The 14,833-nt window shown below is 44.9% G+C and overlaps 1 protein-coding gene across 1 annotated transcript in view; it reads right to left on the bottom strand.

Annotated features, from left to right (window-relative positions):
- zmat4a (zinc finger, matrin-type 4a) overlaps nt 1-14,833 on the bottom strand; it is a 104,147-nt gene that overhangs the window by 74,179 nt on the left and 15,135 nt on the right. Inside the window, exon 2 of the mRNA XM_069701537.1 lies at nt 9,474-9,575. Within this exon, the coding sequence (XP_069557638.1) occupies nt 9,474-9,575 (102 nt within the window). The remainder of the gene's footprint in view (nt 1-9,473; nt 9,576-14,833) is intronic.

Raw genomic sequence — 14,833 nt, 5'->3', positions numbered from 1 at the left:
CGGCGGCGTTGGTTCGGGTTTTTTTTTCTTGCTTTTTTTTTTTTTGCTTACACAGGAAGCTCCGGGTCCAACATTTTTTTATTGCCTTCCCTTTTCTTGTGCGTATTGTCGTCGGGACGGATTCTGGGGGAGGTCGAGCTCGTCTCTCCCCACCCCCTCCCTCCCCCCTCCCACCCATTTCAATTTAATGAGAAAGACGAATAACGAAGACAAAGTAGCTTTACCGTTGATTATGTGGAAACAGCACTTTTCTGCCTTTTCGATTATCATCAGGCGCCGCGATGATTCGGTCTCATTTCGCTAATCTCCTTTTTTTTTTTTTCTTTCCGTCAGCACAAGAAAACGGCTGATATTTCCATCCCATTAACTCCCGAGCCGGTGGAAATGACAGCAGATGACCGATTGGGTGGGGGCGCGGACATCGCTCTTCCAGACGCAGACAAGAAGCATCTATAAACTCTCCCGCCGACCTCCCGCCTCTACAAGGAGACCTGACTCGGCTAATGATGCATGGGGGGTAATTAAGAAGGGATCATGGAAATTAGTTTCTTTCTTTGTCTGACAAACACGGCGAACTCGTGACGGACTGCGGCCGGGATCGGGAACGGGAAGCGCCAGTCCGCGAGGCCGCCGTCGCAATCGTAATGGTTTGCCTTTCATTTTAAAACAGATCCTTCCCTTTCCTTTCCGATCGTTTGCAAGCAAAATAAATCTGAACCGGAGAGCAACTACCTCGTACTCGCGCTGAGCCACTGCACTTCACTAATCCTCTCCCTCGAAAATCAATATTTTGTAAAGGTCAAACTGAGCGGGCATGGAAAATGCAGATTAGCTCGTCAATAGCCGACACGCTCCCCCGTACACCCGCGTGCTGCCGGCTTGGTGATGAGGCCGTGTAAGTGGAACCGCTCAGGGTTTATTAAAGAATGTGGACTTGAAGGCCTTCTGAGGTCACCTTGGAATAAATAAATAAAAAGATGGACGTGTTTGGGGGGAAAAAAATTTAAAAAACGGACCCAAGAGGCAGATAACCACTTGCTGGATGTCCGTTTAAAACGTGAGGATATTTCTGTTCTGCCTTCATTAGCACATAACACATTTGGTCCAGTTTAATTATTGGTTGGTTGTTGTCAAGACATCTAGATTCTCCACCAGGCTTTTTAGCGGTTTGTCGTTTCAATTGTTTTGTCTGTTGGTTGGTCTAACTATGGGATGGATTAACATGAAATTTGGTGCAGCCATTCGTTGACACCTTTTGCGATGTTTGAAAATGCATTTAAAGACCCGAGTTCTTTTTCGGCATCTGATGGTAGCTAAAATGTCGGGCATCCTTTTCTCAGCATAAAGATCGATTTCATGAGATGAGTAGGAATATTACAAGAACTAAAAGTTCTGTACTTGCTGCCAAAATTCCCGAAAAATAGGGCTTGTTTTCTGTAATACTGTCGCCAGTTTTGCGAAGAATAGTTTCGCAAAGTACCAAAATCCAGAATTAAAACGGTGTCCGACATTTCAAAGACCAAACAAATCAATGAATTGAGAAAAAAAAGGAACAGCTCGTCAATAATGAAAATGGTCATTATTTGACATCTGTAGAAAAGCTCTACTACACACAACGTCCACAAAGGCTAACGTTGCTCAGGCTCATGAGCTGACTGATACAACATTAAGGCCACCGCCCGTCGGTCCGTCAAAAACAAATGTCATCAGTATTATTTTTAAATATAAGAGTTATTTCATTTGAATAAATCATTTTGGTGAAGACAATGGTGGGATTCCAGCGGTACTGGTAACCAACTACCAAATATCTGGTATCAACATTCTTACCAATATGTAAGTCTGCATGTGAATATTCAGACACGTGCTTTTGGAAATCGACAACTGTGAGGCCTAAATGACACGCGGAGAGAATTTTGAAATACATAAAGTCTCTCTGACATCTGGAAAGAAAATTCAGCGAAATATTACACTTTTACTTCTGCCTGATCAAAACGGTAAATTACAAAATAAAACAACCCTATGACAACAAGTCAGCGACACCAATGTTACCGAACCTCTTTTAGAAAACGTCTCATCGACAACTCTTATCGAATTTCATCCGACAGAAATGAAGTACAGTGACCCCTCGCTATAACGCGGTTCACTTTTCGCGGTCTCGCTACTTCACGGATTTGCATCGTGCATTGTGTTCTGCATTCTGATTGGCTAAACAGTCTCTCCGCTTCTTCTCTACCTGTTTGTCAATAACGTTGCGGTTTAATATGTACACGTACGTAAAACAGCTTGCCAAATTAAAAATAATCGATGGTGGCATGTCGGTTTATAAGAATCTTTTTGCCCAGAAGAAAAAAGAGCGACAACAACTACCGATAACTATGTTCTTCTCTTGAAAAACCACACCTGCACCGCGGGCTTTAGAAGAAAGAACCGCTGCAGAGCGGAGTCAGGATGCAGCGGCTCAGTCAGAAGAGCCGTGAAATACACGAGTCACTATTTGTCCGACTGTACTTTGTACTTTGTATTTGTTTTCATAATCATTTTTCATTTCCTCCCGTTCTAATCCAGTGACTCGGGTCGCAGTGGGGCGGTGCCGATCTCAGCAATTTGAAGCCTTCAGTTCGTATTGATGATTAAAATTATTATTTTACAGTACAGTAGTTATTTGTTAAAAAAAACACATTTATACAGTACTTTTATTTGTTAAACAAATGCTTGGGCTTGTAAAAAGGTTTTGTTCTTTGGTTTCAATGTATTATGGAGTATTTCATTGTATAATAATTGTAAAAAAAATAAAGGTTCCTACTTCACGGATTTCACCTATCGCGGTCTCTATTTGGAACGTAACCCCCGCGATAAACGAGGGTTCACTGTACAACAAAGTTTGAAAACATAAGAATTAAAAAGTTCTGAAACAAAATAAGGAGAAATAAAGTTTCAGAGTCAGTCGTTCTTGCTAACAGCTACGCTGGAGTTACCCAAACGTCCCACGCCAGTTAAACACCCTCTCTGACCTTCCAACATCACGAATGTCACGCTCATAATTGAATATATGTTACAAATAAATCACCATCGCCATTTCTATTTTTACTTTTACCATAGCTCTTCTTTGCCATTTAAATTTGCCCTTTTAACCGCCTCACACTCCAACGAGCTGCATCCGTTGCGCCGCCCACCCGCGTTCAGCTCCACCAATGAGATTACGTCTTTCTTCAAAAGCTTCTGCGGCGCGTTAAACTTCGCCGTGCGGCGCGCCGAAGGATCAAATGCGTGTCTGCCAGTCTCCAGGGTGGGTTCGCGACCCTCTCTTAAAAGATGAAAAGCGTGAAATGTGGCTCGCTCGACGTACAACGAGGGCACACGTTCACTTCACCCCTTGGTCTCGTTTGTGTTTTATACGCTTCCTTTGCAATGACCATTTTTCTTTTAAACATGAGACACTTCGTGCCACCAGTGGGTCCACAACGCCGCCCCGCCCCGCCGGCACGCTTCACGCTACATTATGCATGACACCGTGTGACCTTTATAACGGATATTTAGCCAATCTCTGTATTTAAGTTCAAGCTTCTGAAGAGGATTCACATTTTTTTTTTGAGGGGGGGGTCGGAACTTTCGGACCAATTGCAGGAAGTCGAGGCAGATTATCGTCGCCCATGTAACAATAGAAGAAGAAAACGAACCACCAGGGGACAGTGCTAAAAAAGAGCCGAAGTGTTCATCAAAGTATTTCATTCTAATTTTGGTGCCAAGCACAAATCAACTTGAAAAACATTTTTTTTTTAAAATGCATCAAATTTAGTTTGGTTAACAATCCAAAAATTTCACAATATTTCAATTTTATCACAGAGCAATATTTAGCTCCAGTTAGCACACAAAGGCGCGAAGGCCGCAGCGAGAGTCATGACGTTAGACGTCCTCTGAGGTCACACGCCGTACGTATATATCCGCCGAACCCCGCCGACCAGCCGAGACGAGCGCCGAACGGTCGGCGGCGCTAACGAAATACCAATTAGTGGAGACGAGAAGTGGACAAAGAGCACGAGTCAGCAGCCGGACGCCGGGCGCCGCCGTTATTGTCGAGTCCCCTCAGCGAAATGATGGCGCTCCGTTACTGCGAGGAAGAACCGCATTTCAGTGCACCGAAAATGTTGAAAATGTGAGCTTGGTACAAAAAAATATTCAAACATGCTGCAGCTTTTGTATTAGTAGGAAGGAAGAAGAAAAAACAAAAAGACCTTCCAGTGCTGAGAAATACCAGCTGACAGATATTTGTTCTGATTCAGACTGAACCGGAGATGGATGACACCGTGCTGAAGGAGTCTTACAGTAAGGTGCACGCTGCTGAAAATGGATATTAATTGGGTTTAAATTGATTTCATTTTTAGAAATGACGTTTACTTAATCTTCAAGCAGATTTATCTTCACCTAGACAGTAAGACAGTTTTAAAAGCCGTCTTTAAATGCAAGTCTTTAAATGAGATTTTAAATTGTGATTTTGCCAGTTTTGCTTCAGTCACGCAAAAAAAAGTTAAAAAAAAAAAAAAAATGAACAGCCGATTTGGCTACGATACACAGGATTCAAAAAAGATCCGACTCGATCCGATTGGAAACTCAAGACAACTACGTCCCGCCCAACGGTAGCCTGACCGCACCACAGGCCTGTCAATCAAACAGACACCCACCCCAAAAACACGGCTTTTTTTTTATAGCCCTATTTTCGAATTAATAACCGGATTATTTTAAGATGGACCGCCAAAAAAAAAACAATAAGAAGGAGCGACTTCAGGTAACAAAAACGACTGACTTTGTATTTAATGAATGAACTTTGACTGGGAGTCTACGGAGCCCCGCGGCCTTCTGCGGTGCTGCAGTTTAAGGCGCTTCGACGTCGGACTCAAAACAAAAAGACAAATCTCAAATCAGAGGCTGCGTATTCATCAGCACATTTAACAGAAGGAGACAGCTTTTGAATGCGGCGCATTTCAAGCCGCAGATGACAGCAAGAGAATAAAGGGAAACGTGCGTTTGCGCACTCAGCAAATCACGGGAACTGCGACGCATCCGTCTGAAAAACAGTTCCTGCATATTAGTATGCCGGCAGCGCAGCACGTACTACTCCCACACCTCGGTTAATGAGTACACGCGGGTCACTCCCCCAGTCTCGTTTTCTCCTGTGAAGTAACAGGCGGTAGTTTAAAAAGGAAAATCTCTCCTGCAAGCGCTCGCAGCAGCCCGTCAGGGAGAGAGAGCGAGCGAGCGAGCGAGGCTGCACCCGCACCGGGACGCATGCAAAGAGACAGACGCATAAATTAACAGGAGGCCACGCGGGCCTTTGAACTGAAAAAAGCAGCGGCCCGCTCTGATCCGCCGTGCAGAGAAGCTGCCGGCGTCTTTGATGTGTTTGAGAAGTAGGTTTAAAGATCAATTACGTTTCCAGTCTTTTACTGTCACCCGAAAGACCGCTTCAACTCCGGGAGTTTAAAGCTCGATTCAAATCGGCGCGCCGAACACTCGGAGGGGACGCCGGCGAGATCAAAGATCGGCACATTTAGTGGGAGGCCGGACGGCCGGGGCGTCAAAGTGCTTCACGGGAAGGGCGGTGAAGAACGATTCAATACTGTTTTTCAGCGCTTCGTTTTACCGCGTACAGCATTGGTTAAAACTCACGTCATTATAATGGCAAATTTCCTGACGTTAACATAATGTCGTCACGGTATGTCGTACGCTACAACAACGAGCAGCGACCAACGGTGACCTCACCCGTCCGTTACGAGATTTCGGATTTTGGATTAGCAATAATCCAGCTTTAATATTCATGGGAATAAAGCTTATTTTTTTTTAACTTAAAATCGTTTGCGTGGGCCTTAAAACTCGACTTTATTTGCACATACGTTTGTGTTGTGTGAAGTTTTCATTTCCGGTTTTGAGATCTCCTCTCTGTTGCATGTTTTTACCAAGCGGCAAACAGCAGCGACGTCACCGAATATGAAGCCTCGAGTTCGGTATTTGGCCGGCGGCATCTTGCTAGTTCGGAGCCGGAAGTGACCATATTTGGACGAGCTGGGGGGGATCTGACTCGATTAATTGGAAATCTCAGGACACTTTACATCTGGCCCAATTATAGCGGAAACCTGCCTTCACCACAGGTCGGTCAAACAAACGCCCCCCGCCCTTCCCCCCCCCCAAAAAAGGCCTTTTTGAGGCCTAATATCTAATCAATGGAAGGATTGTTTTCAGAAGGACCGCCAGGAAACTGTTAAGAAGGAGCGACTTTAGCTAAAGACACCATAAGAACTTGTGGAAAATATGTATTGGCTTTATATTTTATGAGAGAAGTTGAATGGGAGTCTATGGAGCCAGAGTTTTTTGGAAGCCCCCCCACCCCCACCCCTAGTGTCCCTCGGTGGTATTGCAGTTTAAGGCATTTTCGCATTTGGCCTCATTTTTCAGACCCGGAAGCTACGTCCACTTTTATACACAAGTTTATGGTCTGAAAGCAGAAAGACTTCAGTGGTGAGGATGTTGTTTGATTACAAACGGATCCCTACCCCCGAAAAAACATCATAGCATGTTCGTTTTTACTGAATCTTTGGAAGGTAAACTGTTCATGCTAAAAGATTTTTTTGTTGGAAATCTACGTTCTTGAAATAAATTTACAAAAAATAATGAACACTATTTTTGTATAGGAAATGTTGTTATATTATTTTCAGGGCCATATCGCCTGCCTCTAATATAAAACCTGTTTCCAAATGGGTATGGATGGGATGGAGTAGCTCTTGCCTGCAGCAGCTTCTCCTCTTTGATTCATTTTTGGAGACTGGAGCTGTACAAAAGCAGCACGGCCTTCAAGCTGGATCAGGCAGCCAACCCGTAGTCTGCACTCTCCTCCCACCGCAACCAATACACTTCTACTCGGAAGCTTTACAGACACACGCTGCTGTTGCTGCACACAAGAAGCCGTGAACCCCGGCTTCCACTCCAGAATCCACCAGAGGGAGGAAAATATTATCTCCCCAACCCCCCGGATCGAGACGGCGTATAACCTGGATGGCTGAAATCAGGATATACACCTCTGCACACGCTGGCTGAAAAAAAATGTTGTTGCATGCAGTTCCTTAAAAAAAAAAAAAAAAAAAAAGAGTTTTCAGACAAGGCAACAAAGCACAGAGCAGTGTGCCCCCCCCCCCCCCCCCCCCTCCCCCGAACCATCGTCTTGGGAGGAAAATACGGACCTCGCTCATGCGGGTTTTTTTCTGTCACTGAAAGTCTCGCTAATTTAAAACGCAATAAAAGCCCAAAGTTAAGCTATTAACGGACGAGCGTGCAAGTCGGGAACAATCTCTTCTCTTTCCATTATGACTTTTCAGATTCGAACCAGTAATGGCTTTTCGCAAGTCACCGAAAAAAGAGAAAAAAAAAATAAGGTATTTTGTTCAAAGACTCAATTCATTTGAAAGCTTCAAAGCTCAACAAAGCAGGTTTGATTTTGTTATCACCACTTTAAAAGAGTAAATCTTCAAACACGGCACGACAGGAATAATTATGTATGAAAACAAAACAGAGGCGACTCATCTTCTGAAATGCAAAACCACCGTATCCATCTGCAAGTTAAATTTCCAGGTCCTTTATTCCCATATGTTGTTTTTTTTTTCTTTTTGTTCTTCCTGTCGTCGCCGTGCCCCAAACATGTCACCATGCATTAGACCCTGACCGTGCTAAAAAAGAGATTCCACAAATAAGCCCCCGTCTCCAAGCTGGCAAACGACAGGCCGAGTGCCGTGTTCAGCGCTCACCGCACAATAACAAAATAAATATTTGATTCGGTTTGGTTGCATCTACTTCCTGTCTCCTGCGACGCCCCCGAACAACAAAGCAGTTCTCTCCCGTTACCCGCGGACAGTTAAAGTCTACTTTAAATAGCTCTCACGGCGCCCTGCAGGAAACAACGGTTTGACTCGTTAAAGAGTTTGCCGAAGAAAAAGTTGAGTCGAAAAGACAAAGCGAAGGAAAAAAACGTAGGACAAAGTGACACTGTCAAAGCGAATGAATAAATATTTACTCCTCTTTGAGGAGATTTCACCTCGGCAGCCGCCCGAACAGAAAGAGAATTATTTTTTTCTTTTTTTAAGACGCTAAACCGAAGTCTCTCGGAGCGAGAAGCAGGCGACCTTTGCTTGCACCGAGCGGACCGTCGTGTTCGTACGAGGCCCTTCGCTTTCTGTCACCGCGGACGATCCAGCATCTGCAGAGACAGAGGGAGGGAAGGACGGGAGACACGAGGGAGGGAAGGACGGGAGAGTCGGGGGAGGGAAGGACGGGAGAGACAGAGGGAGGGAAGGACGGGAGAGACGAGGGAGGGAAGGACGTGAGAGACAGAGGGAGGGAAGGACGGGAGAGACGAGGGAGGGAAGGACGGGAGAGTCGAGAGACAGAGGGAGGGAGGAGGACAGAGAGACAGAGGGAGGGAAGGACGGGAGAGACAGAGGGAGGGAAGGACGTCAGAGTCGAGGGAGGGAAGGACGTGAGAGACAGAGGGAGGGAAGGACGGGAGAGACAGAGGGAGGGAAGGACGGGAGAGTCGAGGGAGGGAAGGACGGGAGAGACAGAGGGAGGGAAGGACGGGAGAGTCGAGGGAGGGAAGGACGGGAGAGTCGAGGGAGGTCCACCACCTGACGAGGCTCGAGGCGCGACGAAAGGAAACCGACCGGCAGCTTCGCTCACGCCGTCCTTCAGCTGACGGCCGCTGGGGGTCGCTACGGTGAAATTTACCGTTGCATGTGGAAAAGGGGTCGGGTGGGCAGGTAGGCTGCCAAGAAGAAATGTCAATTTATATCAAATAATTACAGAACTTGGATTTGTTCGGAAAAAGTGCTCTGTTTTTTTTTGTTTTTTTTTTAAGGAGCTTCCATATAATCCAGAATCCTGCTGAGAGAACTGATACCTCTTAACGTAATCACCTCGAAGACTTTCATTTGAATAAATGTTCAAGTCTATCTGTCACCGAAGGAGGAACCATCTGAGGCCCACTGATTAAAGTCCCTTGCGTTTGGCAGTTTTATGAAGATCCGTTTCTCCTGCAATTATTCTGTCATTTCCAGAGTTCCTCTGAGCCGAGGCTAAATGACAAAATATAAAACTCGGGTGTGTTGTGTGTTTACTGACTGTGTGTGTGTGTGTGTGTGTGTGTGTGTGTGTGTGTGTGTGTGTGTGTGTGTGTGTGTGTGTGTGTGTGTGTGTGTGTGTGTGTGTGTGTGTGTGTGCCGCAGGGCTCAGGTGTATAAATCAGCCGAGTGTCTCTGGAGGCCGAGCCAAAACGGCGTGACCCCCTCTCCCCACCCTGCCCCCCGAGCCTTCATTAGCTCCAACCAAACCAGAGTAGTGTAGCGGGAGTCGTGTGAGGGTAACGTGCAGGGGAGGGAGGGAGGGTGGGGGTGGGGGTGGGGGACAGGGGGTGAGGGTGTGTGGGGCGTCTTCACCTCATAATGGGCGACCCTCTGGGACTCGGAGATGAGCTGAGCGCTGCACACTTTGCAGTAGCTGTCTGTGAAAAGCCCCTGGTCCACTTCTGTTGACTTCATCTGGAGGAAAGAGGGGGAAAAAAACATTTAAATTTTTTTTTAAAAAAGGAGAAAAAACGCAGACATGGTTACTAACCCGGACACGCAAACGCTTTGAGTTCAAAAAGGGAAAAAGGAAAAACAAAAAGCCTAAAATTGCAAGGAAACACCTTTTTAAGACACCCGGGAAGTCAAGACAAGGTCTGTTCTTTTATTTCAACTCCTGAGCCTGAACCACACTGGACCTCATTTCACTGTGCTGAAAAAGATTCAGTCTTCACCGAGCGGCGACGTCAGCCGTTTGTTTACGAAGCCTCGAGTTTGGAATTTTGGATGACGCCATCTTTGCCAGTTCGGAGCGGTTTGGAGCAGGAAGTGACCGTATTTGGACGACCTGAGGGAGGAGCGAGCGGTGGGGAGGGAGATTTGACTGATCTGATTGGAAACCCGACAATACTAGGTCCCGCCCACGGGCCCTCGTAATAAGAACGAGCGACTTTAACTTACAACACCGAGATAACCCGTGGAGACATTTTAGTGACTGAGAATTTCATGAGAGAAGTTAAATGTGGGTCTATGGAGCCGGAGGCTTTTTGGAGCCGACCTCTAGTGGCCCTCTGTGGTATCGCAGCTTAAGGCACTTCCGCATTGGCCTAATTTTTTAGACCCCCAGAAGCTACGTTCACCAACCAGTCAATGGTCTTTACACGTGATGAAGGCCATCTGATTTCTCTTGCCACTGTCACGCAGCCTCACTTTGTCGGTCTGTTGGGACCTCCGACAAACCGACCGCGGCGTAATAGAGCCAGTAAACAACAATAATCTCATGTCATACTTGCGTTGCTGTTAATCAATATTTCATTAGCTCGAGCATTCGAGTTAGTGACAGGAGCTGAGCAGCTTTTGTAAGCAATGAGTCAGAAAAAAACATTTAATTCACGGACATCCCACTATAAAAACCCCAAGTAAATATCATATTTGTAAATGCATAACAGTGAGACAGATTACGCTGACGGAGTTTGTTGTTTTTTTCCTAAAAATTCATTAAAATATGCATGTGAACTTGTGAGACCGTGTGTTTGGAGAGAAGGAAAAAAAAAAAAAAAAAAAAGAGAGAGAAGTGGCTGCAAAAAGCTTTTTTTTTTTTTCATTTCATTTCCACCGCTAAGCCATCTCTGCTTTCTATTACTAATTCAGCCCGGCTTCCATTAGGGGCTCACATTTCATATTTAGAAGCAGCGGAGGCTTAACTCATCCTCATTTACTCGGGCACCTCTTCATTATGACAGCGGGGACAGATGAGCACCGAGGTTGCGAACGTAAAAAGCAAATTCTTTTAAGCTTTTAAAGCTTAAATTTCTAATATTTTGTTGTTCGCGTAGCTGTCAGGAAAACAAAACAACAAAAAAAAAAAACACTGACCGCTCCGCAAGAACATGTCGGAGGGATTTTCGGATCCCTGCGGATCTAAATTCTTAAGGCGACTTCGTGGAAACACCAACAGGTTTTGTACGTTTAAGTACATAAGTAAAATCTTGTGTTGTCGCTCGGTGCCGTTTAAATATGTTAAATGTTATAAGCTCCTGTACGTTTCCCCCACGAGTGAATAAATGATGATGCAAGTCGGCGCCACTTCCGACACGTTGTTTTGGCCCGGAGCTACAGGTACGGTAAATAATAAATATGAAAAGTATGAACGGCCTTCAAGTCGGGAGGAGAAAGAGTGAAACGGAAGCATTTTAACTCCCTTTCTGCTGTAAATGCTACTGCCTCGTTTTACAGTCGCATATATATATATATATATATATATTTCTCTTTTGATTTGATTTGACATTTTACTGAGTATTCTAGCGGAAATATGATACGAAAGGATTATTTATTCATTTTTTGGTCGTGAAAGGAAATATTCAATTGGTTTTGAATTGCTTTTAAATGACATTTCATGCACTTATGATGCACTCAGTTGTTGTTGTTGTTGTGGGGTTTGGGAGATACTTTTATTAATTACAAAACATTTTATTTCCTTGTAAGTAGCCGGTGATTTTGAGACGTGCATTTATATGGTTCAGACCTTACTTTTAGTTGGTAAGCAAAACAATTTTTCGTTTCTAGTTATCTCGGTGTTGTTGGCTAAAGTCGCTCCTTCCTATTAGTTTTCTGGAGGTCCGTCTGAAAATAATCCCTCATTCATTACAAAAATAAGCCTAAAGAAAAAGATATGGGTTTTTTTTTGGGGGGGGGGGCATGTCTGTTTGATTGACAGGCCTCATCAGATCGAGTCAAATCCACCGCTCGCTCCTCCCCCCCCCCAGCTCTTCCAAATATGGTCACTTCCTGCTCCAAACCGCTCCGAACTAGCAAGATGGCGCCGGCTAAAATCTGAACTCGAGGCTTCCTGACGGCCGTTTACAAACCGACGTATGGCGTCGCTCTCAGTTGCCATTTGATACTGTTGCTTACAGTTGGGACATACTAATTTTGTCATAAAAACGGAGCCAGCCCCTAGTGGCCCTCAGTGGTATTGCAGTTTAAGGCTTTTTTTTTTTTTTTTTTCCACAATAACTCCACTTTTCAAAAACGGAGACTTTCTCCATTTGTATATACAGTCTACGGTAGACAGACACCCACGTAACATTATTGCCAACTCAGCATCTTCCCTCTGCAGGTTTTTTTTTTTTAGCCAAAACACAAAATCCCAAACACCGAATGGAAATCGGAAAAAGTTAGCGGTTAGCTTTATATCTCATATGGTAAAAAACTATTCAATAACGTTTACTGTAGCATGTCATTACCCCTCCGGTACTGCTATTTTGTCATTTGCCAATACTCAAGTACGATATGCCGTGTCATAAGCTCAAATTTGCTCAGCCTTGTCTGTGGTTCAGGCTTTAATATTTAAGATATTGTGTGCATACTTTTATTCTGTCGTGTGTCGGTTTTGTGCGATTCGCTGTCTATTTATTATCCATCACGGCAGGATGACCTCCAAGTTGCAGATTTGTTTTCATCCTCAGCATTAGAGCGTCACCTTTCCACAACTCGACACGACCTTGACTTATATCGGGGAAAGCTGCTGCCCCTTCTGCTCTCTGGGTATCCCGCGGTCCCGAGGCCGCCGCCGGTTCTACGCTGACGGGTCAAGGGTGCAAAACACGTCAGGGGCTGAAGTGTCCGCAGACAAACGGCGAGGTAGAGAAGTATAAATAAATCAGCGACACCACTCTGCTTCCTCTGGTCTCGTAATCAGTCAAGAGCAGCCTTGTTTCCCGTTTCAGATTCTACAGGACAAAACAACAAAAATCAAGCGCCTCCGAGAGAGCTCTATCTGCTTGTGCCAAGCGTTGGACCCGCTGCCTGTTTTAGCGATGGGGCGCACAGATGCTGGAAATGAATGATTAATCACCCTAAATTCTGTTATGAAGCAGCAGCATCAGCAGCATCAGCAGCCCGGGAACAAAAACAACCCTTATCTTACAGACAACATTTTTTTTTCCCTCCCGCAGCTCGAGGGAAGAGTTCAACGCTACTTCTTTCATTGTTAAGTTTTTTGCGTTCTCCTCTCAGTCGGAGATGCGAGTTGTCGTGACCCTACAATGTGGAATAAACAGATAATGAAAACGAACGAAGGGTTTGTTTATTTCCCCTCGAATGTCTCAATAATGAGTCATCACGCTGCAGACCGAAGGGGATTTTGGTTTTATCCGTTAGTGCGCATTGTTTATACTGCCCGGTGGGCATGTCAGCGTTTTTAAAGTAGTTATGTATTTATTTCATTCTGAATACGTTCCCGAGTAGCGGGCATCTACACAAATTTATTTGTAAGGTCCGACGAGTTTTGGCAAGCGGGTAACCTGAAACAGGTTTTTAATGGGCCGCTTGAGGTTGGACTTCTGCTTTCATTGGTAGCACTTCGGTTTCGTTTTCCTGTCACTGTTCGGCAGCTTGTTAGTCGCTGCAGGAGAGTTTCGGGTTGGAAAAGAAGAGGAAATTCAGTTTTATACATGGACTGGTACAGAAAAATAGACGTAGTTCCTCCGGCTCTGAAAAGTGAAGCCAATACCACTTAGGGCCACTCAGGGCTGGCACCAAGAAAACCTCTGGCTGTAATAGGAAGAAATGCGTCCACTTCTCTGATGAAAAATAACAAAATTACAAGTCATTACGGTCTCTTTAGCTGAATTAACTCCTTCTGATCAGTGTTGTGGTGGTTTTTCAGAAGATAATTGCATCATTAATTAGATATTAGGCCTGAAAGAGAGGCATGTTTGAGGTATGTCAACCCTGCGTTCCACATCGCGTAATATTTCTTTTTACTTTTAGTAAAAAAAAAAGTAAAAAGGTCACATCCGCCGCGATCCGCAAAGAAAGAAAAAGGGCGCGATTTGGATCGAGAATGCTTCCTTTTAATGCCTCTTCTTCGTATCGTCCGCTGTGCAAATGATTGTGGGTCAGACCAGCTCTTTTAGCATGCTGGCCAGGATGTAGCCTGACGTCCTGGTACTTTGGTCATACTATGTTTAACATGGTACGTATTGGGATGTACTAAATCTTTTTCTGGCATACTAAATAGTATGGTGGGCGGGGCATAGTGTCCTCAGGTTTTCAGTAAGATCCACCCCTCGCTCCGCCCCCAGCTCGTCCAAATATGGTCACGTCTGGCTCTAAAAAAAACAAGACGGCAAAGGCCAAAATGCCAGACTGGAGGTGACATCACAGTGGGTGATGGGTGGGTGATTATATCTTCACTATTATTGATAATAAACCAACATCAACCGAAACTGCTGATTGGTGCTACCTTATTCCTTTAGTGCTGAGAAGCGGTGCAATGGCAGCTCACCCTGCTGGTGAAACACGGTCATATCAACAGTCAAGTTTTATAATTAGTCAAGTCATTTGTTACTGCGTTGACAGTGCAATTTCACACAAAAAAACAAAAAAAAAGGTCTTTTAACTCATTACTTGACACCAGCACTTGTCTCCGAGTGCGTCTATCACTCAGCGGCACTCGAAAGAAAGCAGAAAAACGTCCTGCTGAGTGTGAAGTACAGCTCTCCAAAGAGCAACCTCCGCTCACTAAATTAACATGTGCTTCTCCTCGGTGATCAATTCATTAAGCTAATGGATTTTAATGTCAAATGCATTGGCTGTAATTGCGAGAAGTTCACTCTCTTTTAAAAGAGCAGCTGAGAAAAATATTAATTTCCACCCGGTGTAATTGGATAAAGGGAGGCACTGCGATCGTAAAACCAACAGGGGGGTGTGGGGGGGGCGGGGGGGTT

This window comes from Brachyistius frenatus, unplaced genomic scaffold (assembly GCF_029030835.1).
Source record: "Brachyistius frenatus isolate BFR_SWC_R1_liver_20210118 unplaced genomic scaffold, ASM2903083v1 Contig_37, whole genome shotgun sequence".
Classification (NCBI taxonomy): domain Eukaryota; kingdom Metazoa; phylum Chordata; class Actinopteri; family Embiotocidae; genus Brachyistius; species Brachyistius frenatus.
The sequence above is the reverse complement of the archived record's forward strand: the minus strand, read 5'-3'. Positions and strand labels throughout refer to the sequence as shown.